At 47.3% G+C, this 24,740-nt stretch overlaps 1 protein-coding gene and 1 long non-coding RNA gene across 5 annotated transcripts in view; one reads left to right on the forward strand and one right to left on the reverse strand.

The window, feature by feature from the left end:
- The window catches only part of LOC137348023 (uncharacterized), a 42,150-nt gene extending 32,614 nt beyond the window's left edge, over positions 1–9,536 (forward strand). For both annotated transcript variants that reach the window (XR_010969048.1, XR_010969049.1), the window contains exons 2-3: positions 8,791–8,981; positions 9,393–9,536. This is a non-coding gene — a long non-coding RNA (uncharacterized lncRNA). The remainder of the gene's footprint in view (positions 1–8,790; positions 8,982–9,392) is intronic.
- The window catches only part of maptb (microtubule-associated protein tau b), a 554,848-nt gene continuing 532,547 nt past the window's right edge, over positions 2,440–24,740 (reverse strand). For all 3 annotated transcript variants that reach the window (XM_068013095.1, XM_068013097.1, XM_068013094.1), the window contains 4 exons: positions 9,421–9,502; positions 8,840–8,952; positions 3,110–3,254; positions 2,440–2,527 (listed from right to left, as the gene is read on the reverse strand). In XM_068013095.1, the coding sequence (XP_067869196.1) occupies positions 2,523–2,527; positions 3,110–3,254; positions 8,840–8,952; positions 9,421–9,502 (345 nt within the window). In that variant the 3' untranslated portion in view covers positions 2,440–2,522. The remainder of the gene's footprint in view (positions 2,528–3,109; positions 3,255–8,839; positions 8,953–9,420; positions 9,503–24,740) is intronic.

The following is a 24,740-nucleotide window of genomic DNA, read 5'->3' on the forward strand; positions in this document are numbered from 1 at the left end:
TGTGGGGAATGGGCTCCATACACAGATCCCTCCTAGTTTTCAGGTACAATAGATTATGGTGCATTGATGAATTGGGTCTGAGGTGCTGGTCCTGTTTAACAACAACTCTACTCGGTTAATAGCACAGGAAGAACCTTCAGATTCTACAGCACTTCATCAAGGACTCTAAAACGCAGCTAAAGGCCTGAGAGGAGGTCCTGAACAACCGTTCTCTCACTCTCAGAGAACAAAAATTCTGGAATGGTCTTCCAGTGCCCCTAGTGGGCCCATTTATCTATAGAAACCAGTTAAAGGCTGGGTCAAGTTTGACTGTGATGCCCCCATTGTTTAATAGCCAACATCAAGGATAATACAGTAGTGGCAGTGGAACCTGCTTGTGAATTGTATCTTTGCAAGAGAGGGAAGATAAAGTAAAATGGATAATTATTACCGCAATGAAGCAGGCTGGAAGAGGAGTGGATACCGGTGGGGGGCGGGTGTCACTGGGCCTGTCTGGGGGTTCACTTTGCCTGCCTGATTGGGGAGAGAGTCACCAGGGGCTTCTGGGTCTGTTTGAGATGGTCACTGGGCCTTCCTGGGGTCACTATGCCTCTGGGAAGGGGGGATGGAGAAGTGTCATTGAGCTTGTCTGAGGGGGTCACTGGACCTGTTTGAGAGGGGGAGAGTTCACTGGGTCTGTCTGGGGGGAGGTGTCACTGGGCTTGTCAGGGAGGGTGGGTGCCACTGGGCCTATCTTTGCTGAATTTGAGCAGTAACAACTCCCAGGTTCCCGTGGACAGGACAGTCTGGCATTCACTGCAGCCTCTTAGCTCCTTAAATTCACCAGATTCACTGAATGATACCGGGGCTAAAAGGGTTAAATTATGAGGATGGGTTGCATAGTCTAGGCTTGTAATGCCTTGAGTGTAGAAGATTAAGGACTGATCTAATTGAGGTGTGTCAGATGATTAAAGGTTTAAATAGTGTAGATAGGGAGAAACTATTTCCTCTATTGAGGGAGTCTAGAACAAGGGGCCATAACCTTAAAATTAGAGCTAGGCCATTCAGGGTGATGTCAGAAAGCACTTATTACAGAAAATACAAAATCCTAAATATTAGAGTGCAGTTTAAAAATAAACAGGAGTATGGGAACATCGAGAGGACATTCCTCACACCAAGTTGCAGAGTTTACAGGTCTCACAAGGGATCATTTTCCATCTTGGGACTTGTAATGGGAACTTGGGCCTTGTACAGTAAACCTTACAAATTCAGGTGCATTCTGCATCCAATTTTCCATTGGCACCCTGGGTGGACCAAAGAAAGGCAGAGAGTGACCTCTAGAGAGTCATGCAACCGAGAATGTAGGAACAGGAAGAGGCCATTCAGCCCCTTGTGCCTGATCTGTCATTCAGATAGATCATTGCTGATCTGTATTTTAACCCCGTCTACCCACCTTAGTTCCATATCCCTTAACACACTTGCCTGACAACAAATCTATCAATCTCAGTTTTGAAATGATTAATTGATCCTGAGCCCCAAAAACTTTTTTTTTGCGGGGCTGGGGGAGAGAGTTCTAGATTTACACTACTCTGTGTAAGAAGTGCTTCCTGACATCACCACTGAACAGCCCAGCTTTAATTTTAAGGTTATGCCCCTTGTTCTAGACTTCCCCGCCAGAGCAAATATTTTCTTTCGACCTATCCTTTCAACTCCTTTATTCATTTTAATCCCAATTAAATAACACCTTAATCTTCTACATTCAATGGAATACAAGCCTAATCTATACCACCTCTTCTCACAATGTAACCATTGTAGCCCCAATACCATTCTGGTGAATCTGCACAGCACCCCCCTCCAAGGACAGTACATCATTCCTGAGGTGTGGTGCCCAGAACTGAATGCAGTACTCCAGATGAGTTCTAGCCAGAGATTTATACAACTGAAACATAACTTCCACCCTTTTGTATTTCAGCCTCAAAAGGCTGATTCCATTAATTTTTGATTTTTTTTTTGTACCTGTCCATTAGTTCTCAGTGATTTCTGTACTTGGACCCTAACTCTATAAAGGGACAGACTACCTCTAGAGTCCTAGCCTTCTCACAAAGCCTAAAGGGTTGCAGATCAGGAGTTAACACATGGGACGTGCAAGGCCACACAAAAGACAACAAAGCACCACTGTCTGTAAAAGACCTGATATGTCGGTGTAGATAGACTGAATGCTTCAGAGGAAAGTACAAGGAGCAAGATAGAGAGGGCTCAGGATGGTCCGACACCAGTTCATGTTAGACACCTGCAAACTGCTGTGAAAGAAGGAGAGGCTTCAAAGCAACAGTCACAAACCCTGCTTGGCCAGGGAGGCCGAGACTTGGTCAGCGAGTGTAGCAAGCTGTGGAGACTCCACCATGTTGATGCTGCTGGTGGACGACACGTTGCTGAGTCGGCGGGGGGAGCCTTCGGTGGAAATGGTCGGAGATTTGTAGACAATTTCTGCTCCGTGATCTGTGCGAGATTTGGCCGTCTCGCGGAAAGTCAGCTTGTGAGATTCAATCTGGAGCGAGAAGGGTAATTGTGTTAGTTTAAGGCACAAAGGAGAGCAAGCACTCGGTACCGGAAATAGTAACACAACCCGAGAACTTACAACCCACTCCTCCCACCCAGGCCGGGCTCTCCCAAATACCCCCATCACAACTGGCTCCACACAATCCAACAACCCCCAACACAACATCCCCAGATTTGGCACCTCCCAAGCCACAGGCTTTGGCCTCCTCTGGCAGCACACCATCTCTGTTTCTTTTACTGGCACAGAGAACTGGTGCCTCTACTTGGCCCCATGTGTTGTTTCTGGAGGTCATGGGCCAAAGTCACTGGGATTTTGGGGTCTTTGAATGATTGTATGGTGCTTGGATGGTGTTTCTTCAAATATAGTACCTGGGTTTGACCTCACAGTTACCCGCCATGGATACTGCCCAAAGATGGAGTCAATACAAGGAAAATTCCACCCGGAATACCGCTGGCTATTACCGTGGATAACCAACAGGCTATTCCCAAAACTTAATGCAACTGATAGAATAACTTTGCATTAGAGTAACAGACACACTTCTAGATGAGAGGCTGGGATGGTTTCACTCACACATCTTGTCTGCCTGTGTTTCCCGGTTCGGGGTTGCGTGTGACTCACGGGATTCAGTAACACCTGAAACAGGCACTTGTACTGGTGTATCACTGACACCGTTCTGAACAGTTTCATTCACTGCTTCTTCTTTCCTGTTCTCTTTCTATAAATGAAATCAGGGTGGCACACAATGCATCATCATCATCATCCATAGAATAGAGGCCTTAAAAATTATTCAAAAATTAGCTTGTGAAATCAGACTCTACGATACAAGGAAAGAGGAAGAAGGGAAGCACTGGGAGGAGGTTTTTGGGGTTTCCTGGGAGTAAGGTCTATCTCCACTTCTGCCCTTCTCACACAGGAAGAGACATTCACAGCTCTTTGCAGCCACCCAGGTCTCACATCACTGGACAGAGAAACCAAAAAGGAATCAGATTTTGCTAGATCTGACAGTACCTAATAAGAAAACAAATGAACAAATGGGTTAATGTCCCAGGTAAAGACCCCTGGGTCTGAGGGAAGGTGTGTCCTGGGTCTAATAGAGGATCAGCTATCATATATTCTTCATATCGATAATATATTTCCAGCATTTGCCAGATTTTATTGGACTGGATAATATGCTGTCTCTTAATCGCAGCTTGCTGCAACTTTGGTAAACACCTCTATCAGATGGCACTGCCCTGACAGAGGTTGACAATGACCCCTGTATCAGAAAAGAGATTTAGCTGCTGCTGCAAAGGATGAGGGACTCAAGCTCTGAGGCTCATGGGGTGACGGGGCGCCCAGCAGTGCAGTGACTGGAATTTGGCATTTCAGTGCATGAGATCCCGTCCCTGATTATTGAGGATGTTCAGTGTCACAGTGGTAAAGAAGGGCCTTTGACTAGACCACTTCCACTGGCAGGCAGGCAGAGAGGGACTGTAGTGATGAGTAAAACCCTAACCTGGCAGAAAGGCCCCCTGACTACAGCTTCCAGGACAGTTGAGCAGCTGGTTTGAGTAAAGGCAACACCTGAAACACTTGATATTTCCCAGGTAATATACACTGCCCATGACAGTGGTGAGGATGTTTTTGTGGGGAGCTGACAGGACAGCCAGATCACTGTTAGAGCAGATATGAAATAGCAGGCAATTTGCTGCCTCCAGTACACACAGAATTCAACCAGTGGAAGGAGAGTGAGCAGTGATGGGATCTCAGTTAACCAGAGGGTGACTGGGGATTGAGGTTGATGTTTTATGCAGTGTCCGTTCAAAGTAGTTACCAGCAAGCCCCAAAACTTCTCCTGTGCTGCAGAGACTGAAAGGGAAGCACGAGCAAAGGGAGCAGATGGAAGTGGCAGATGATGCAGTGAATGAAACAAAGAGAAGGGAAAGTGCAGCAGAACACCACTCACCAGCAGTGGGGAGACCCCCACAAGCAAAAACATCAGCACAATCCCATTCCAAATGCAATCCCTTCACCCAGACAATCTCTATAATCTGCACCTTTCATGTATCCGACACCTGTCTCTGTATCCTGTCCCTGTTGCTGTATCCTGCATCTGTCCCTGTATCCTAAACCTGTCCCTGTATCCAATACTTGTCCCTGTATCCTAAACCTGTGTCTGTATCCAACACCTGTCCCTGTATCCTAAACCTGTGTCTGTATCCAACACCTGTCCCTTTATCCTAAACCTGTCCCTGTATCCAATACCTGTCCCTGTATCCTAAACCTGTCCCTGTATCCAACACCTGTCCCTGTATCCTAAACCTGTGTCTCTATCCAACACCTGTCCCTGTATCCAATACCTGTCCCTGTATCCCAAACCTGTCCCTGTACCCAACACCTGACCCTGTATCCTAAACCTGTCCCTGTACCCAACACCTATCTCTGTATCCTAAACCTGTCCCTGTATCCTAAACCTGACCCTGTATCCAACACCTATCTCTGTATCCTAAACCTGTCCCTGTATCCAGCATCTGTCGCTCTATCCTGTTCCTGTATCCAGCCCCTTCCCTGTAACCTACACCAGTCCATCTATCCAGCAACTGACATTCCATCCTGCATCTGTCATTATATCTGACAATTGTCCCTCTATGCCACATCTGTCCCTGTATCCTTGAACTGTCTCTGTTTACTGCATCTGCCAATGTACCTTGCACATGTCCCTATATTGAACATAAGAATTTATATTGGTCATCCTTTGCTGGGCTCTAAAATTGTCCCAATCGTCTGGCCTTCCACGAATCTTTGCAGAATTGTATGCCTTTTCTTTCAATTTGAAACCACTCTTAATTCCTTAGTTAGCCAGGGACAGTGCATCCTTCTCATAGAGTCTTTCTTTCTTAATGGAATATGTCTTTGTTGAGAGTTATGAAATATCTCCTTAAATGTCTGCCACTGCTTATCTATTGTCTTACCTTTTATCCTATTTTCCCAGTCTACTTTAGCCAACTCTGTCTTCTCTCTTTGTAATTGCCCTTATTTAAGTTTAAAACACTAGTTTCAGACCCGTTTGTCACCCTCAAACTGAATGTGAAATGCTGTCATGTTATGATCACTCTTCCCTAGAGAATCCTTTACTATGAGATCATTAATTAATCCTGTCTCATTACACATTACCAGATCTAAAATTGTCTGTTCCCAGGTTGATTCCAAAACATATTGTTCTAAGAAACTGTCCCGAATACACTCTATGAACTCATCCTCCAGGCTACCTTTGCCAATTTGATTTGTCCAATCCATATGAAGATTAAATTCGTGCATGATTATTGCAGTACCTTTCTTACAAGCCCCCGCCATTTCTTGATTTATACTCTGTCCTACTGTGTAGCTAATGTTAGGGGGCCTATAAACTAATCCCACCAGTGGCTTCTTTCCCTTGTTAATCCTTATCTCCACCCAAACTGATACTACATCTTGATCTTTTGAGCCAAGGTAATTTCTCATTACTGTACTAATCTCATCCTTTATTAACAGAGCTATCCCACCTCCTTTTCCTTTCTTTCTATCTTTTTGGAATGTCAAATACCCATGAATGGTCAGTTTTCAGCCTTGGTCACCTTGCACCCACGTCTCTGTAATGGCTATCATATCTGCTCATTTATTTGTATTTGTGCCATCAATTCACCTACCTTGTTATGAATATCACTTGCATTCAGATGAAGAGCATTTAATTCTGTCTTTTTACCATTTTCCCTACTCTGACCTTATTTGCTGTGCGCTCTTATGTTTGCACACTCCGTGCCTTCCTGCCACACTCTAGTCATCATTACTCATATCGCTACCCTGCACTATTGCCTAGTCCTTTCCCTTTAACTTTCTAAATTTGCCCTCACCGGAACCCTCCTCCCTACTATTTAGTTTAAATATCCTGCACCTATCCCTGTATCCTGCACTTGAATAACAATGTGTTGGAGACTGATTCAATCGTGGATTTCAAAATATTATTGGACAGTTAAAACCATAGAACCATAAAACAATTACAGCACAGCAGGAGGCCATTCAGCCCACTGTCTGAGCCGGCCAAAAAAAACTAGTCGCCTAATCTAATCCCACCTTCCAGCACCTAGTCCATAGCCTTGCAGGTTACAGCACTTGAGGTGCATGTCCAGGTACCTTTTAAAAGAATTGAGGGTTTCTGCCTCCATCATTCCTGGCAGTGAATTCCAGACACCCACCACCCTCTGGGTGAAAAAGTTTTTCCTCATGTCCCCTCTAATCCCTCTACCAATCACCTTAAATCTGTGTCCCCTGGTAACTGACTTCCCCACCAGGGAAAACAGGTCCTTTCTGTCTACTCTATCTAGGCCCTTCATAATTTTGTGCACCTCAATTAAGTCACCCCTCAGCCTCCTCTGTTCCAGGGAAAACAACCCTAGCCTATCCAATCTTTCCTCATAGCTGCAACTTTCAAGCCCTGGCAACATTCTTGTAAATCTCCTCTGTACTTTCTCCAGAGCAATTATGTCCTTTCTGTAATGTGGCGCCAGAACTGTACGCAATACTCCAGCTGTGGCCTAACCAGCGTTTTATACAGTTCCAGCATTACATCCCTGCTTTTGAATTCTATACCTCAGCCAATAAAGGAAAGCATTCTATATGCCTTCTTCACCACTCTATCTATCTGTCCTGTCACCATCAGGGACCTGTGGACATGCACTCCAAGGTCTCTCACTTCTTCTACCCCTCTCAATATCCTCCCGTTTATTGTGTATTCCCTCACTTTATTTGCCCTCCCCAAATGTATTACCTCACACTTCTCTGGATTGAATTCCATTTGCCACTTTCCCACCCACTCAACCAAACCATTGATATCATTCTGGAGTCTATGGCTATCCTCCTCACTATTAACCAAACGACCAATTTTTGTGTCATCAGCAAATTATCCAATCATGCCTCCCACATTTAAATCCAAATCATTGATATATACCACAAAGCAAGGGACCCAACACTGAGCCCTGCGGAACGTCACTGGAAACAGCTTTCCATTCACAAAAACATCCGTCGACAGCTACCCTTTGTTTTCTGTCCCTGAGACAATTCTGGATCCAACCTGTCACATTCCCCTGTATCCCGTGGGCTTTCATTTTGCTGACTAGTCTGCCATGCAGGACCTTGTCAAATGCCTTACTAAAATCAATGTAAACCATATCCACTGCACTACCCTCATCATTGCTCCCTGTCATTTCCTCAAAAAACTCAATCAAGTTAGTAAGACATGATCTTCCCCTAACAAATCCATGCTGACTATCCCTGATTAATCTGTGCCTTTCTAAGTGGCAGTTTATCCTGTCTCTCAGAATTAATTCTAGCAATTTACCCACCACCGAGGTCAGACTGACTGGCCTATAATTACCTGGCCTATCCCTCGCACCCTTTTTAAACAATGGTACAATGTTCGCAGACCTCCAATCATCTGGTAACTCGCCTGTATCTAGTGAGGATTTGAAGATCAGTGCATCTGCTATTTCTTTCCTGGTTTCCTTTAACAACCTGGGATGCAATCCATCCGGTCTTGGCGATTTATCCACTTTCAAGGATGTCAAACCCTCTAGTACTTCCTCTCTCATTATGCTAACTATATCTAATATTTCACACTCCTCCTCTTTAACTGCAATGTCTACTTCAACCCTCTCTTTTGTGAAGACAGAGACAAAAAGCTCATGAAGATCCCTGCCCACATCATCTGCATTCATACATAAGTTCCCTTGTACATCTCTGATAGGCCCCACCCTTTCCTTAGTTATCCTCTTGCTCTTGATCTTGTTATATGAAGAGAAACATTTGCAGGGCTATGGGGAAAGGACTAGCTGAGTTGCTCTTCCAGAGAGCTGGCATGGACACGATGGACCAAATTGCCTCTTTCTCTGCTGTAACTATTCTATGATTCAATGATTCTGTCCTTCTATCCTGCACCTGTCCATGTAACCTGCTCCAATAGATCCAGCAGCTCCACGAAAAGAAGAGCAGGGGAGTTCTCCCTGGTGTCTTGGCCAATATTTATTCCTCACCGATATCTCTAACACAGGTTGTCTTATCATTATTTCATTGCTGTTTGTGGGATCTTGGCGTACACACATTGACTGCTTTGTTTGCTATGTTACAACAATGACTACAGTTCAAAAATATTTCATTTGCTGTAAATCGTTTTGGAATGTTCTGAGGATGTGAAAGGCTCTAAATAAATGCAAGTTTTTTTTTCCTATTCTTATTTCTAGTCTGCAGTGTGTCTATGACTCACCATGATGGAGTCATTGAGCCTCTTACCTTCTTTGTGCCACCTCCTGGTGTGTGGCTGATGTTGTCCATCGAGCCAATCTTGGATTGGGCCTTTTCCTTAAAATCAACTTTCTGCGATTTGATCTCTATATTGCCACCACCTGAGAGGAAGAGATTGAGACATTGTGGGGTCAGTCTGAGCCGTTTTTAGTTTGAATGTCCTCCTTTCATTTTCAACAGTTATTTATTCCTCTTTCCTAGTGGGCCTCAGGCCTCATCACCAAGCTTGACCCAGAGTGCCCCCAATCTAATTCACTAAACATGACTGGTATACAATCTTTTCATGACTGCAGTCTCCCAGTCCCCTCTTTGCTGTATGGAGCCTGCATCTTGTAGATGGTACTGCTGCCATTGTGTGAGTGTGTTCTCTCCATAAGGTGTGGCTGTGCTCTCTTGCTTTCTCTCTAAAATGTGACTGTACTCTCTCCCAAAGATGTGGCTGTGCTCACTCTCTTTTTAAAATATGACTGGACACTCTATAAAATGTGACCATGCTCTCTCTCTAAGATGTGACTGTTTTCTCTTTCTCTCTGTCTCACAGATGTGACTGTGTTCACGCAGAGATTTACCTGGCCTGTGATGGATGTTGACCTTCGATCCACACTTTGATGATACGTGACTGAGGTCGATCTTCTTGTTCAAAATTTGTACCTGAATTTATTTAATAAAATTGAACAGATGATAATCAGAGGAACACTTTGAGTTTCTTTATCCCTTATAATGGCTCTGTGAGTGCCTTGAGAATCACACACTGAGACACAGGAAATCTAACACTGACACACGGGAAATCTCACACTGAGACACAGGGGAAATCTCACACTGAGACACAGCGGAAATCTCTCTCACTGAGACACGGGGGAAATGTCACACTGACACAGGGGAAATCTCTCACTGAGACACAGCGGAAATCTCACACTGAGACACAGCGGAAATCTCTCTCACTGAGACACGGGGGAAATGTCACACTGACACAGGGGAAATCTCTCACTGAGACACAGCGGAAATCTCACACTGAGACACAGCGGAAATCTCTCTCACTGAGACACGGGGGAAATGTCACACTGACACAGGGGAAATCTCTCACTGAGACACAGCGGAAATCTCTCTCACTGAGACACAGGGGAAATCTCACACTGAGGCACGGGGGAAATCCCACACTGAGACACGGGAAAACTCTCACTGAGACACGGCGGAAATCTCTCTCACTGACACACAGGGGAAATCTCACACTGAGGCACGGGGGAAATCCCACACTGAGACACGGGAAATCTCTCACTGAGACACGGCGGAAATCTCACACTGAGACACGGGAAATCTCACACTGAGAGACAGCGGAAATCTCACACTGAGACACGGGAAATCTCACACTGAGACACAGCGGAAATCTCACACTCAGACACAGCGGAAATCTCACACTGAGACACGGGAAATCTCACACTGAGACACAGCGGAAATCTCACACTGAGACACGGGAAATCTCACACTGAGACACAGCGGAAATCTCACACTGAGACACAGCGGAAATCTCACACTGAAACACGGGAAATCTCACACTGAGACACAGCGGAAATCTCACACTGAGACACAGCGAAAATCTCACACTGAGACACGGGAAATCTCACACTGAGACACGGGAAATCTCACACTGAGACACAGCGGAAATCTCACACTGAGCCACAGGAGAAGTCTCACACTGAGACACAGCGGAAATCTCACACTGAGACACAGCGGAAATCTCACACTGAGACACGGGAAATCTCACACTGAGACACGGGAAATCTCACACTGAGACACAGCGGAAATGTCACACAGACACAGGGGAAATCGCACACTGAGACACAGCGGAAATCTCTCTCACTGAGACACGGGAAATCTCACACTGAGACACGCGGGAAATGTCACACTGACACACGGGAAATCTCACACTGAGACACAGGGGAAATCTCACAATGAGACACGGGAAATCGCACACTGAGACACAGCGGAAATCTCTCTCACTGAGACACGGGGGAAATGTCACACTGACACAGGGGAAATCTCTCACTGAGACACAGCGGAAATCTCTCTCACTGAGACACAGGGGAAATCTCACACTGAGGCACGGGGGAAATTCCACACTGAGACACGGCGGAAATCTCACACTCAGACATGGGAAATCTCACACTGAGAAACGGGAAATCTCTCACTGAGACACATCGGAAATCTCACTGAGACACGGGAAATCTCACACTGAGAGACAGGGGAAATCTCTCACTGAGACACAGGGGAAATCTCACAATGGGACACGGGAAATCTCTCACTGAGACACAGGGGAAATTTCTCACTGAGACACAGGGGAAATCTCACACTGAGACACAGCGGAAATCTCACACTGAGACACAGCGGAAATCTCTCTCACTGAGACACGGGGGAAATGTCACACTGACACAGGGGAAATCTCTCACTGAGACACGGCGGAAATCTCTCTCACTGACACACAGGGGAAATCTCACACTGAGGCACGGGGGAAATCCCACACTGAGACACGGGAAATCTCTCACTGAGACACGGCGGAAATCTCACACTGAGACACGGGAAATCTCACACTGAGACACAGCGGAAATCTCACACTGAGACACGGGAAATCTCACACTGAGACACAGCGGAAATCTCACACTGAGACACGGGAAATCTCACACTGAGACACAGCGGAAATCTCACACTCAGACACAGCGGAAATCTCACACTGAGACACAGCGGAAATCTCACACTGAGACACAGCGGAAATCTCACACTGAGACACAGCGGAAATCTCACACTGAAACACGGGAAATCTCACACTGAGACACAGCGGAAATCTCACACTGAGACACAGCGAAAATCTCACACTGAGACACGGGAAATCTCACACTGAGACACGGGAAATCTCACACTGAGACACAGCGGAAATCTCACACTGAGCCACAGGAGAAGTCTCACACTGAGACACAGCGGAAATCTCACACTGAGACACAGCGGAAATCTCACACTGAGACACGGGAAATCTCACACTGAGACACGGGAAATCTCACACTGAGACACAGCGGAAATGTCACACAGACACAGGGGAAATCTCACACTGAGACACAGGGAAAATTTCTCACTGAGACACAGGGGAAATCTCACACTGAGACACAGAGGAAATCTCTCACTGAGACACGGGAAATCTCACACTGAGACACGCGGGAAATGTCACACTGACACACGGGAAATCTCACACTGAGACACAGGGGAAATCTCACAATGAGACACGGGAAATCGCACACTGAGACACAGCGGAAATCTCTCTCACTGAGACACGGGGGAAATGTCACACTGACACAGGGGAAATCTCTCACTGAGACACAGCGGAAATCTCTCTCACTGAGACACAGGGGAAATCTCACACTGAGGCACGGGGGAAATTCCACACTGAGACACGGCGGAAATCTCACACTCAGACATGGGAAATCTCACACTGAGAAACGGGAAATCTCTCACTGAGACACATCGGAAATCTCACTGAGACACGGGAAATCTCTCACTGAGACACAGGGGAAATTTCTCACTGAGACACAGGGGAAATCTCACACTGAGACACAGGGAAAATTTCTCACTGAGACACAGGGGAAATCTCACACTGAGACACAGAGGAAATCTCTCACTGAGACACGGGAAATCTCACACTGAGACACAGGGGAAATCTCTCACTGAGACACAGTAGAAATCTCACACTGAGACACAGCGGAAATCTCACAGTGAGATACAGCGGAAATCTTACACTGAGACACGGGAAATCATTCAGTGAGACACAGCGGAAATCTCACACTGAGACACAGCGGAAATCTTACAATGAGACACGGGAAAACTCACACTGAGACACAGCGGAAATCTCACACTGAGACACGGGAAATCTCTCACTGAGACACAGGGGAAATCTCACACTGAGACACAGGGGAAATCTCTCCCTGAGACACAGGGGAAATCTCTCACTGAGACACAGGGGAAATCTCTCACTGAGTAACAGGGGAAATCTCTCACTGAGACACAGGAGAAATCTCTCACTGAGACACAGCGGAAATCTCACACTGAGACACGGGAAATCTCTCACTGAGACACAGGAGAAATCTCACACTGAGACACAGCGGAAATCTCACACTGAGACACAGCGGAAATCTCACACTGAGACACAGGGGAAATCTCTCACTGAGATACAGCGGAAATCTCACTCTGAGACACAGGGGAAATCTGACACTGACACATGGGAAATCTCACACTGAGACACAGCGGAAATCTCTCTCACTGAGACACAGGGGAAATCTCTCTCACTGAGACACAGGGGAAATCTCTCACTGTGACAAAGGGGAAATCTCTAACAGAGACACAGGGGAATTCTCACAATGAGACACTGGGGAAATCTCACACTGAGACACAGCGGAAATCTCACAATGAGACACAGGGGAAATCTCACACTGAGACACAGGGGAAATCTCTCACTGAGACACAGCGGAAATCTCACGCTGAGACACAGCGGAAATCTCACACTGACACACGGGAAATCTCACACTAAGACACAGCGGAAATCTGTCTCACTGAGACACAGGGGAAATCTCATATTGAGACACAGCGGAAATCTCTCTCACTGAGACACAGGGGAAATCTCACACTTACGCACAGGGGAAATCTCACACAGAGACACGTGAAATCTCACACTGAGACACAGGGAAAATCTCACAATGAGACACAGGGGAAATCTCTCACTGAGACATAGGGGAAATCTCTCACTGAGACACGGGAAATCTCACACTGAGACACAGGGGAAATCTCTCACTGAGACACAGGGGAAACCTCTCACTAAGACACAGGGGAATTCTAACAATGAGACACAGGGGAAATCTCACACTGAGACACAGCGGAAATCTCATAATGAGACAAAGCGGAAATCTCACAGTGAGACACAGCGGAAATCTCACACTGAGACACGGGAACTCACTCAGTGAGACACAGCGGAAATCTCACACTGAGACACAGCGGAAATCTCACACTGAGACACGGGAACTCACTCAGTGAGACACAGCGGAAATCTCACACTGAGACACAGCGGAAATCTCACACTGAGACACGGGAACTCACTCAGTGAGACACAGCGGAAATCTCACACTGAGACACAGCGGAAATCTGACACTGAGACACGGGAAATCTCACACTGAGACACAGCGGAAATCTCACACTGAGACACAACGGAAATCTCAATCTGAGACACAGGGGAAATCTCTCACTGAGACACAGGGGAAATCTCACACTGAGACACGGGAAATCTCTCACTGAGACACAGGGGAAATCTCTCACTGAGACACAGGGGAAATCTCTCACTGAGTCACAGGGGAAATCTCACACTGAGACACAGGGGAAATCTCTCACTGAGACACAGGGGAAATCTCTCACTGAGACACAGCGGAAATCTCACACTGAGACAGAAAGGAAATCTCACACTGACACACGGGAAATCTCACACTGAGACACAGCGGAAATCTCTCTCACTGAGACACAGGGGAAATCTCACACTGAGACACAGCGGAAATCTCTCTCACTGAGACACAAGGGAAATCTCACACTGAGACACAGGCGAAATGTCTCTCACTGAGACACAGGGGAAATCTCACACAGAGAAACGGGAAATCTCACACTGAGACACGGGAAACCTCACACTGAGACACAAGGGAAATCGCTCACTGAGACACAGGGGAAATCTCACACTGAGACACAGGGGAAATCTCACACTGAGACACAGGGGAAATCTCACACAGAGACACGTGAAATCTCACACTGAGACACAGGGAAAATCTCACAATGAGACACAGGGGAAATCTCTCACTGAGACATAGGGGAAATCTCTCACTGAGACACGGGAAATCTCACACTGAGACACAGGGGAAATCTCTCACTGAGACACAGGGGAAACCTCTCACTGAGACACAGGGGAATTCTAACAATGAGACACAGGGGAAATCTCACACTGAGACACAGCGGAAATCTCATAATGAGACAAAGCGGAAATCTCACAGTGAGACACAGCGGAAATCTCACACTGAGACACAGCGGAAATCTCACACTGAGACACGGGAACTCACTCAGTGAGACACAGCGGAAATCTCACACTGAGACACAGCGGAAATCTCACACTGAGACACGGGAACTCACTCAGTGAGACACAGCGGAAATCTCACACTGAGACACAGCGGAAATCTGACACTGAGACACGGGAAATCTCACACTGAGACACAGCGGAAATCTCACACTGAGACACAACGGAAATCTCAATCTGAGACACAGGGGAAATCTCTCACTGAGACACAGGGGAAATCTCACACTGAGACACAGGGGAAATCTCTCACTGAGACACAGGGGAAATCTCTCACTGAGACACAGGGGAAATCTCTCACTGAGTCACAGGGGAAATCTCACACTGAGACACAGGGGAAATCTCTCACTGAGACACAGGGGAAATCTCTCACTGAGACACAGCGGAAATCTCACACTGAGACAGAGGGGAAATCTCACACTGACACACGGGAAATCTCACACTGAGACACAGCGGAAATCTCTCTCACTGAGACACAGGGGAAATCTCACACTGAGACACAGCGGAAATCTCTCTCACTGAGACACAAGGGAAATCTCACACTGAGACACAGGCGAAATGTCTCTCACTGAGACACAGGGGAAATCTCACACAGAGAAACGGGAAATCTCACACTGAGACACGGGAAACCTCACACTGAGACACAAGGGAAATCGCTCACTGAGACACAGGGGAAATCTCACACTGAGATACAGGGGAAATCTCACACTGAGACACAGGGGAAATCTCTCACTGAGACACAGGGGAAATCTCACACTGAGACACAGGGGAAATCTCTCACTGAGACAAAGGGGAAAACTCACACTGAGACACAGGGGAAATCTCACACTGAGACACGGGAAATCTCTCACTGAGACACAGGGAAAATCTCACACTGAGACACAGGGGAAATCTCTCACTGATACAAAGGGGAAAACTCACACTGAGACACAGGGGAAATCTCACACTGAGACACAGGGGAAATCTCTCACATGAGACACAGCGGAAATCTCACAGTGAGACACAGCGGAAATCTCACATTGAGACACAGCGGAAATCTCACACTGAGACACAGGGGAAATCACTCAGTGAGAAACAGCGGAAATCTCACACTGAGACACAGGAAATCTCACACTGAGACACGGCGGAAATCTCACACTGAGACACGGGAAATCTCTCACTGAGACACAGGGGAAATCTCACACTGAGACACAGGGGAAATCTCTCACTGAGACACAGGGGAAATCTCTCACTGAGACACAGCGGAAATCTCACACTGTGACACGGGAAATCTCACACTGAGACACAGGGGAAATCTCTCACTGAGACAAAGGGGAAAACTCACACTGAGACACAGGGGAAATCTCACACTGAGACACGGGAAATCTCTCACTGAGACACAGGGAAAATCTCACACTGAGACACAGGGGAAATCTCTCACTGATACAAAGGGGAAAACTCACACTGAGACACAGGGGAAATCTCACACTGAGACACAGGGGAAATCTCTCACTGAGACTCAGGGGAAATCTCTCACTGAGACACAGGGGAAATCTCTCACTGAGACACAGCGGAAATCTCACACTGAGACACAGCGGAAATCTCACACTGAGACACAGGGGAAATCTCTCACTGTGACAAAGGGGAAATCTCTAACTAAGACACAGGGGAAATCTCACACTGAGACACAGGGGAAATCTCACACTGAGACACGGGAAATCTCACACTGAGTCACAGGGGAAATCTCACACTGAGACACAGCGGAAATCTCACACTGAGACACAGGGGAAATCTCTCACTGTGACAAAGGGGAAATCTCACACTGAGACACGGGAAATCTCACACTGAGACACAGCGGAAATCTCACACTGAGACACGGGAAATCTCTCACTGTGACAAAGGGGAAATCTCTAACTAAGACACAGGGGAAATCTCACACTGAGACACAGGGGAAATCTCACACTGAGACACAGGAAATCTCTCACTGAGACAAAGGGGAAAGCCGACACTGAGACACGGGAAATCTCACACTGAGACACAGGTGAAATTTCTCACTGAGACACAGGGGAAATCTCACACTGAGACACAGGGGAAATCTCTCAATGAGACACGGGGAAATCTCACACTGAGACACAGGGGAAATCTCTCACTGAGACACAGCGGAAATCTCACACTGAGACACAGCGGAAATCACAAACTGAGACACAGGGGAAATCACTCAGTGAGACACAGCAGAAATCTCACACTGAGACACGGGAAATCTCACACTGAGACACAGCGGAAATCTCACACTGAGACACAGGGGAAATCTCACACTGAGACATGGGAAATCTCTCACTGAGACACAGGAAATCTCTCACTGAGACACAGGGGAAATCTCACACTGAGACACAGGGGAAATCTCTCACTGTGTCACAGGGGAAATCTCACACTGAGACAAAGGGGAAATCCGACACTGAGACACGGGAAATATCACACTGAGACACAGGGGAAATCACACACTGAGACACGGGAAATCTCACACTGAGAGACAGGGGAAATCTCTCACTGAGACACAGGGGAAATCTCTCACTGAGACAAAGGGGAAATCTCTCACTGAGGCACAGGGGAAATCTCTCAATGAGACACAGGGGAAATCTCTCACTGAGACACAGGGGAAATCTCACACTGAGACACAGGGGAAATCTCACACTGAGACACAGGGGATATTTTTCACTGAGACACAGGGGAAATCTCACACTGAGACACAGGGGAAATCTCACACTGAGACACAGGGGATATTTTTCACTGAGACACAGGGGAAATCTCACACTGAGACACAGGGGAAATCTCTCAATGAGACACAGGGGAAATCTCTCACTGAGACACAGGGGAAATCTCTCACTGAGACACAGGGGATATTTTTCACTGAGACACAGGGGAAATCTCACTCTGAGACACAGGGGAAATCTCTCACTGAGACACGGGAAATCTCACACACTGAGACACAGGGGATATTTTTCACTGAGACACAGGGGAAATCTCACACTGAGACACAGGGGAAATCTCTCACTGAGACACAGGGGAAATCTCTCACTGAGACACAGGGGATATTTTTCACTGAGACACAGGGGAAATCTCACTCTGAGACACAGGGGAAATCTCTCACTGAGACACAGGGGAAATCTCTCACTGAGACACAGGGGAAATCTCTCACTGAGGCACAGGGGAAATCTCTCACTGAGACACAGGGGAAATCTCTCACTGAGACACAGGGGAAATCTCACACTGAGACACAGGGGAAATCTCACACTGAGACACAGGGGATATTTTTCACTGAGACACAGCGGAAATCTCACACTGTGACACGGGAAATCTCACACTGAGACACAGGGGAAATCTCTCACTGAGACAAAGGGGAAAACTCACACTGAGACACAGGGGAAATCTCACACTGAGACACGGGAAATCTCTCACTGAGACACAGGGAAAATCTCACACTGAGACACAGGGGAAATCTCTCACTGATACAAAGGGGAAAACTCACACTGAGACACAGGGGAAATCTCACACTGAGACACAGGGGAAATCTCTCACTGAGACTCAGGGGAAATCTCTCACTGAGACACAGGGGAAATCTCTCACTGAGACACAGCGGAAATCTCACACTGAGACACAGCGGAAATCTCACACTGAGACACAGGGGAAATCTCTCACTGTGACAAAGGGGAAATCTCTAACTAAGACACAGGGGAAATCTCACACTGAGACACAGGGGAAATCTCACACTGAGACACGGGAAATCTCACACTGAGTCACAGGGGAAATCTCACACTGAGACACAGCGGAAATCTCACACTGAGACACAGGGGAAATCTCTCACTGTGACAAAGGGGAAATCTCACACTGAGACACGGGAAATCTCACACTGAGACACAGCGGAAATCTCACACTGAGACACGGGAAATCTCTCACTGTGACAAAGGGGAAATCTCTAACTAAGACACAGGGGAAATCTCACACTGAGACACAGGGGAAATCTCACACTGAGACACAGGAAATCTCTCACTGAGACAAAGGGGAAAGCCGACACTGAGACACGGGAAATCTCACACTGAGACACAGGTGAAATTTCTCACTGAGACACAGGGGAAATCTCACACTGAGACACAGGGGAAATCTCTCAATGAGACACGGGGAAATCTCACACTGAGACACAGGGGAAATCTCTCACTGAGACACAGCGGAAATCTCACACTGAGACACAGCGGAAATCACAAACTGAGACACAGGGGAAATCACTCAGTGAGACACAGCAGAAATCTCACACTGAGACACGGGAAATCTCACACTGAGACACAGCGGAAATCTCACACTGAGACACAGGGGAAATCTCACACTGAGACATGGGAAATCTCTCACTGAGACACAGGAAATCTCTCACTGAGACACAGGGGAAATCTCACACTGAGACACAGGGGAAATCTCTCACTGTGTCACAGGGGAAATCTCACACTGAGACAAAGGGGAAATCCGACACTGAGACACGGGAAATATCACACTGAGACACAGGGGAAATCACACACTGAGACACGGGAAATCTCACACTGAGAGACAGGGGAAATCTCTCACTGAGACACAGGGGAAATCTCTCACTGAGACAAAGGGGAAATCTCTCACTGAGGCACAGGGGAAATCTCTCAATGAGACACAGGGGAAATCTCTCACTGAGACACAGGGGAAATCTCACACTGAGACACAGGGGAAATCTCACACTGAGACACAGGGGATATTTTTCACTGAGACACAGGGGAAATCTCACACTGAGACACAGGGGAAATCTCACACTGAGACACAGGGGATATTTTTCACTGAGACACAGGGGAAATCTCACACTGAGACACAGGGGAAATCTCTCAATGAGACACAGGGGAAATCTCTCACTGAGACACAGGGGAAATCTCTCACTGAGACACAGGGGATATTTTTCACTGAGACACAGGGGAAATCTCACTCTGAGACACAGGGGAAATCTCTCACTGAGACACGGGAAATCTCACACACTGAGACACAGGGGATATTTTTCACTGAGACACAGGGGAAATCTCACACTGAGACACAGGGGAAATCTCTCACTGAGACACAGGGGAAATCTCTCACTGAGACACAGGGGATATTTTTCACTGAGACACAGGGGAAATCTCACTCTGAGACACAGGGGAAATCTCTCACTGAGACACAGGGGAAATCTCTCACTGAGACACAGGGGAAATCTCTCACTGAGGCACAGGGGAAATCTCTCACTGAGACACAGGGGAAATCTCTCACTGAGACACAGGGGAAATCTCACACTGAGACACAGGGGAAATCTCACACTGAGACACAGGGGATATTTTTCACTGAGACACAGGGGAAATCTCACACTGAGACACAGGGGAAATCTCTCACTGAGACACAGGGGAAATCTCACACTGAGACACAGGGGATATTTTTCACTGAGACACAGGGGAAATCTCACACTGAGACACAGGGGAAATCTCTCACTGAGACACAGGGGAAATCTCACACTGAGACACAGGGGATATTTTTCACTGAGACACAGGGGAAATCTCACTCTGAGACACAGGGGAAATCTCACACTGAGACACAGGGGAAATCTCTCACTGAGACACAGGGGAAATCTCTCACTGAGACACAGGGGAAATCTCACACTGAGACACAGGGGATATTTTTCACTGAGACACAGGAGAAATCTCTCACTGAGACACAGCGAAAATCTCACACTGAGACACAGCGGAAATCTCACACTGAGAGACAGGGGAAATCTCACACTGAGACACAGGGGAAATCTCTCACTGAGACACAGGGGAAATCTCTCACTGAGACACAGCGAAAATCTCACACTGAGACACAGGGGAAATCACTCAGTGAGACACAGCGGAAATCTCACACTGAGACACAGGGGAAATCACTCAGTGAGACACAGCGGAAATCTCACACTGAGACACAGGGGAAATCTCACACTGAGACACAGGGGAAAACTCACACTGAGACACAGGGGAAATCTCACACTGAGACACAGGGGAAATCTCTCACTGAGACACAGCGAAAATCTCACACTGAGACACAGGGGAAATCACTCAGTGAGACACAGCGGAAATCTCACACTGAGACACAGCGGAAATCTCACACTGAGACACGGGAAATCTCACACTGAGACACAGCGGAAATCTCACACTGAGACACAGGGGAAATCTCTCACTGAGACACAGGGGAAATATAACACTGAGACACAGGGGAAATATAACACTGAGACACAGGGGAAATATAACACTGAGACACAGGGGAAATCTCTCACTGAGACACAGGGGAAATATAACACTGAGACACAGGGGAAATATAACACTGAGACACAGGGGAAATATAACACTGAGACACAGGGGAAATCTCTCACACTGAGACACAGGGGAAATCTCACACTGAGACACGGGAAATCTCACACTGAGACACAGCGGAAATCTCACACTGAGACACAGGGGAAATCTCACACTGAGACAAGGCGGAAATCTCACACTGAGACACAGGGGAAATCTCACACTGAGACACGGGAAATCTCACACTGAGACACAGGGGAAATATAACACTGAGACACAGGGGAAATCTCTCACTGAGACACAGGGGAAATATAACACTGAGACACAGGGGAAATATAACACTGAGACACAGGGGAAATATAACACTGAGACACAGGGGAAATCTCTCACACTGAGACACAGGGGAAATCTCACACTGAGACACAGGGGAAATCTCTCACACTGAGACACGGGAAATCTCACACTGAGACACAGCGGAAATCTCACACTGAGACACAGGGGAAATCTCACACTGAGACACAGCGGAAATCTCACACTGAGACACAGGGGAAATCTCACACAGAGACACGGGAAATCTCACACTGAGACACAGCGGAAATCTCACACTGAGACACAGGGGAAATCTCACACTGAGACACAGCGGAAATCTCACACTGAGACACAGCGGAAATCTCACACTGAGACACAGGGGAAATCTCTCACTGAGACACAGCGGAAATCTCACACTGAGACACAGGGGAAATCTCTCACTGAGACACAGGGGAAATCTCACACTGAGACACAGCGGAAATCTCACACTGAGACACGGGAAATCTCACACTGAGACACAGCGGAAATCTCACACTGAGACACAGGGGAAATCTCTCACTGAGACACAGGGGAAATCTCACACTGAGACACAGCGGAAATCTCACACTGAGACACAGGGGAAATATCACACTGAGACACAGGGGAAATCTCTCACTGAGACACAGGGGAAATCTCTCACTGAGACACAGGGGAAATCTCACACTGAGACACGGGAAATCTCACACTGAGACACAGCGGAAATCTCACACTGAGACACAGGGGAAATCTCTCACTGAGACACAGGGGAAATCTCACACTGAGACACAGCGGATATCTCACACTGAGACACGGGAAATCTCACACTGAGACACAGCGGAAATCTCACACTGAGACACAGGGGAAATCTCTCACTGAGACACAGGGGAAATCTCTCACTGAGACACAGGGGAAATATCACACTGAGACACAGGGGAAATCTCTCACTGAGACACAGGGGAAATCTCTCACTGAGACACAGGGGAAATCTCTCACTGAGACACGGGGGAAATCTCACACTGAGACACAGGGGAAATCTCTCACTGAGACACAGGGGAAATCTCACACTGAGACACGGGAAATCTCACACTGAGACACAGGGGAAATCTCTCACTGAGACACAGGGGAAATATCACACTGAGACACAGGGGAAATCTCTCACTGAGACACAGGGGAAATCTCTCACTGAGACACAGGGGAAATCTCACACTGAGACATAGGGGAAATCTCTCACTGAGACACAGGGGAAATCTCACACTGAGACACGGGAAATCTCACACTGAGACACAGCGGAAATCTCACACTGAGACACAGGGGAAATCTCTCACTGAGACACAGGGGAAATCTCACACTGAGACACAGCGTAAATCTCACACTGAGACACGGGAAATCTCACACTGAGACACAGGGGAAATATAACACTGAGACACAGGGGAAATCTCTCACTGAGACACAGGGGAAATCTCTCACTGAGACACAGGGGAAATCTCTCACTGAGACACAGGGGAAATATAACACTGAGACACAGGGGAAATCTCTCACTGAGACACAGGGGAAATCTCTCACTGAGACACAGGGGAAATCTCTCACTGAGACACAGGGGAAATATAACACTGAGACACAGGGGAAATCTCTCACTGAGACACAGGGGAAATCTCTCACTGAGACACAGGGGAAATCTCACACTGAGACACAGGGGAAATCTCTCACTGAGACACAGGGGAAATCTCTCACTGAGACACAGGGGAAATATCACACTGAGACACAGGGGAAATCTCTCACTGAGACACAGGGGAAATCTCACACAGAGACACAGGGGAAATCTCTCACTGAGACACAGGGGAAATCTCACACTGAGACACAGGGGAAATATAACACTGAGACACAGGGGAAATCTCTCACTGAGACACAGGGGAAATCTCACACTGAGACACGGGAAATCTCACACTGAGACACAGCGGAAATCTCACACTGAGACACAGGGGAAATCTCACACTGAGACACAGGGGAAATATAACACTGAGACACAGGGGAAATCTCACACTGAGACACGGGAAATCTCACACTGAGACACAGCGGAAATCTCACACTGAGACACAGGGGAAATCTCACACTGAGACACAGCGGAAATTTCACACTGAGACACAGGGGAAATCTCTCACTGAGACACAGGGGAAATCTCACACTGAGACACAGCGGAAATCTCACACTGAGACACGGGAAATCTCACACTGAGACACAGCGGAAATCTCACACTGAGACACAGGGGAAATCTCTCACTGAGACACAGGGGAAATCTCACACTGAGACACAGCGGAAATCTCACACTGAGACACAGGGGAAATATCACACTGAGACACAGGGGAAATCTCTCACTGAGACACAGGGGAAATCTCTCACTGAGACACAGGGGAAATATCACACTGAGACACAGGGGAAATCTCTCACTGAGACACAGGGGAAATCTCACACTGAGACACGGGAAATCTCACACTGAGACACAGCGGAAATCTCACACTGAGACACAGGGGAAATCTCTCACTGAGACACAGGGGAAATCTCACACTGAGACACAGCGGATATCTCACACTGAGACACGGGAAATCTCACACTGAGACACAGCGGAAATCTCACACTGAGACACAGGGGAAATCTCTCACTGAGACACAGGGGAAATCTCTCACTGAGACACAGGGGAAATATCACACTGAGACACAGGGGAAATCTCTCACTGAGACACAGGGGAAATCTCTCACTGAGACACAGGGGAAATCTCACACTGAGACACGGGAAATCTCACACTGAGACACAGCGGAAATCTCACACTGAGACACAGGGGAAATCTCTCACTGAGACACAGGGGAAATATCACACTGAGACACAGGGGAAATCTCTCACTGAGACACAGGGGAAATCTCTCACTGAGACACAGGGGAAATCTCACACTGAGACAAAGGGGAAATCTCTCACTGAGACACAGGGGAAATCTCACACTGAGACACGGGAAATCTCACACTGAGACACAGCGGAAATCTCACACTGAGACACAGGGGAAATCTCTCACTGAGACACAGGGGAAATCTCACACTGAGAC

This window comes from Heterodontus francisci, chromosome 33, assembly GCF_036365525.1.
Source record: "Heterodontus francisci isolate sHetFra1 chromosome 33, sHetFra1.hap1, whole genome shotgun sequence".
NCBI lineage: Eukaryota > Metazoa > Chordata > Chondrichthyes > Heterodontiformes > Heterodontidae > Heterodontus > Heterodontus francisci.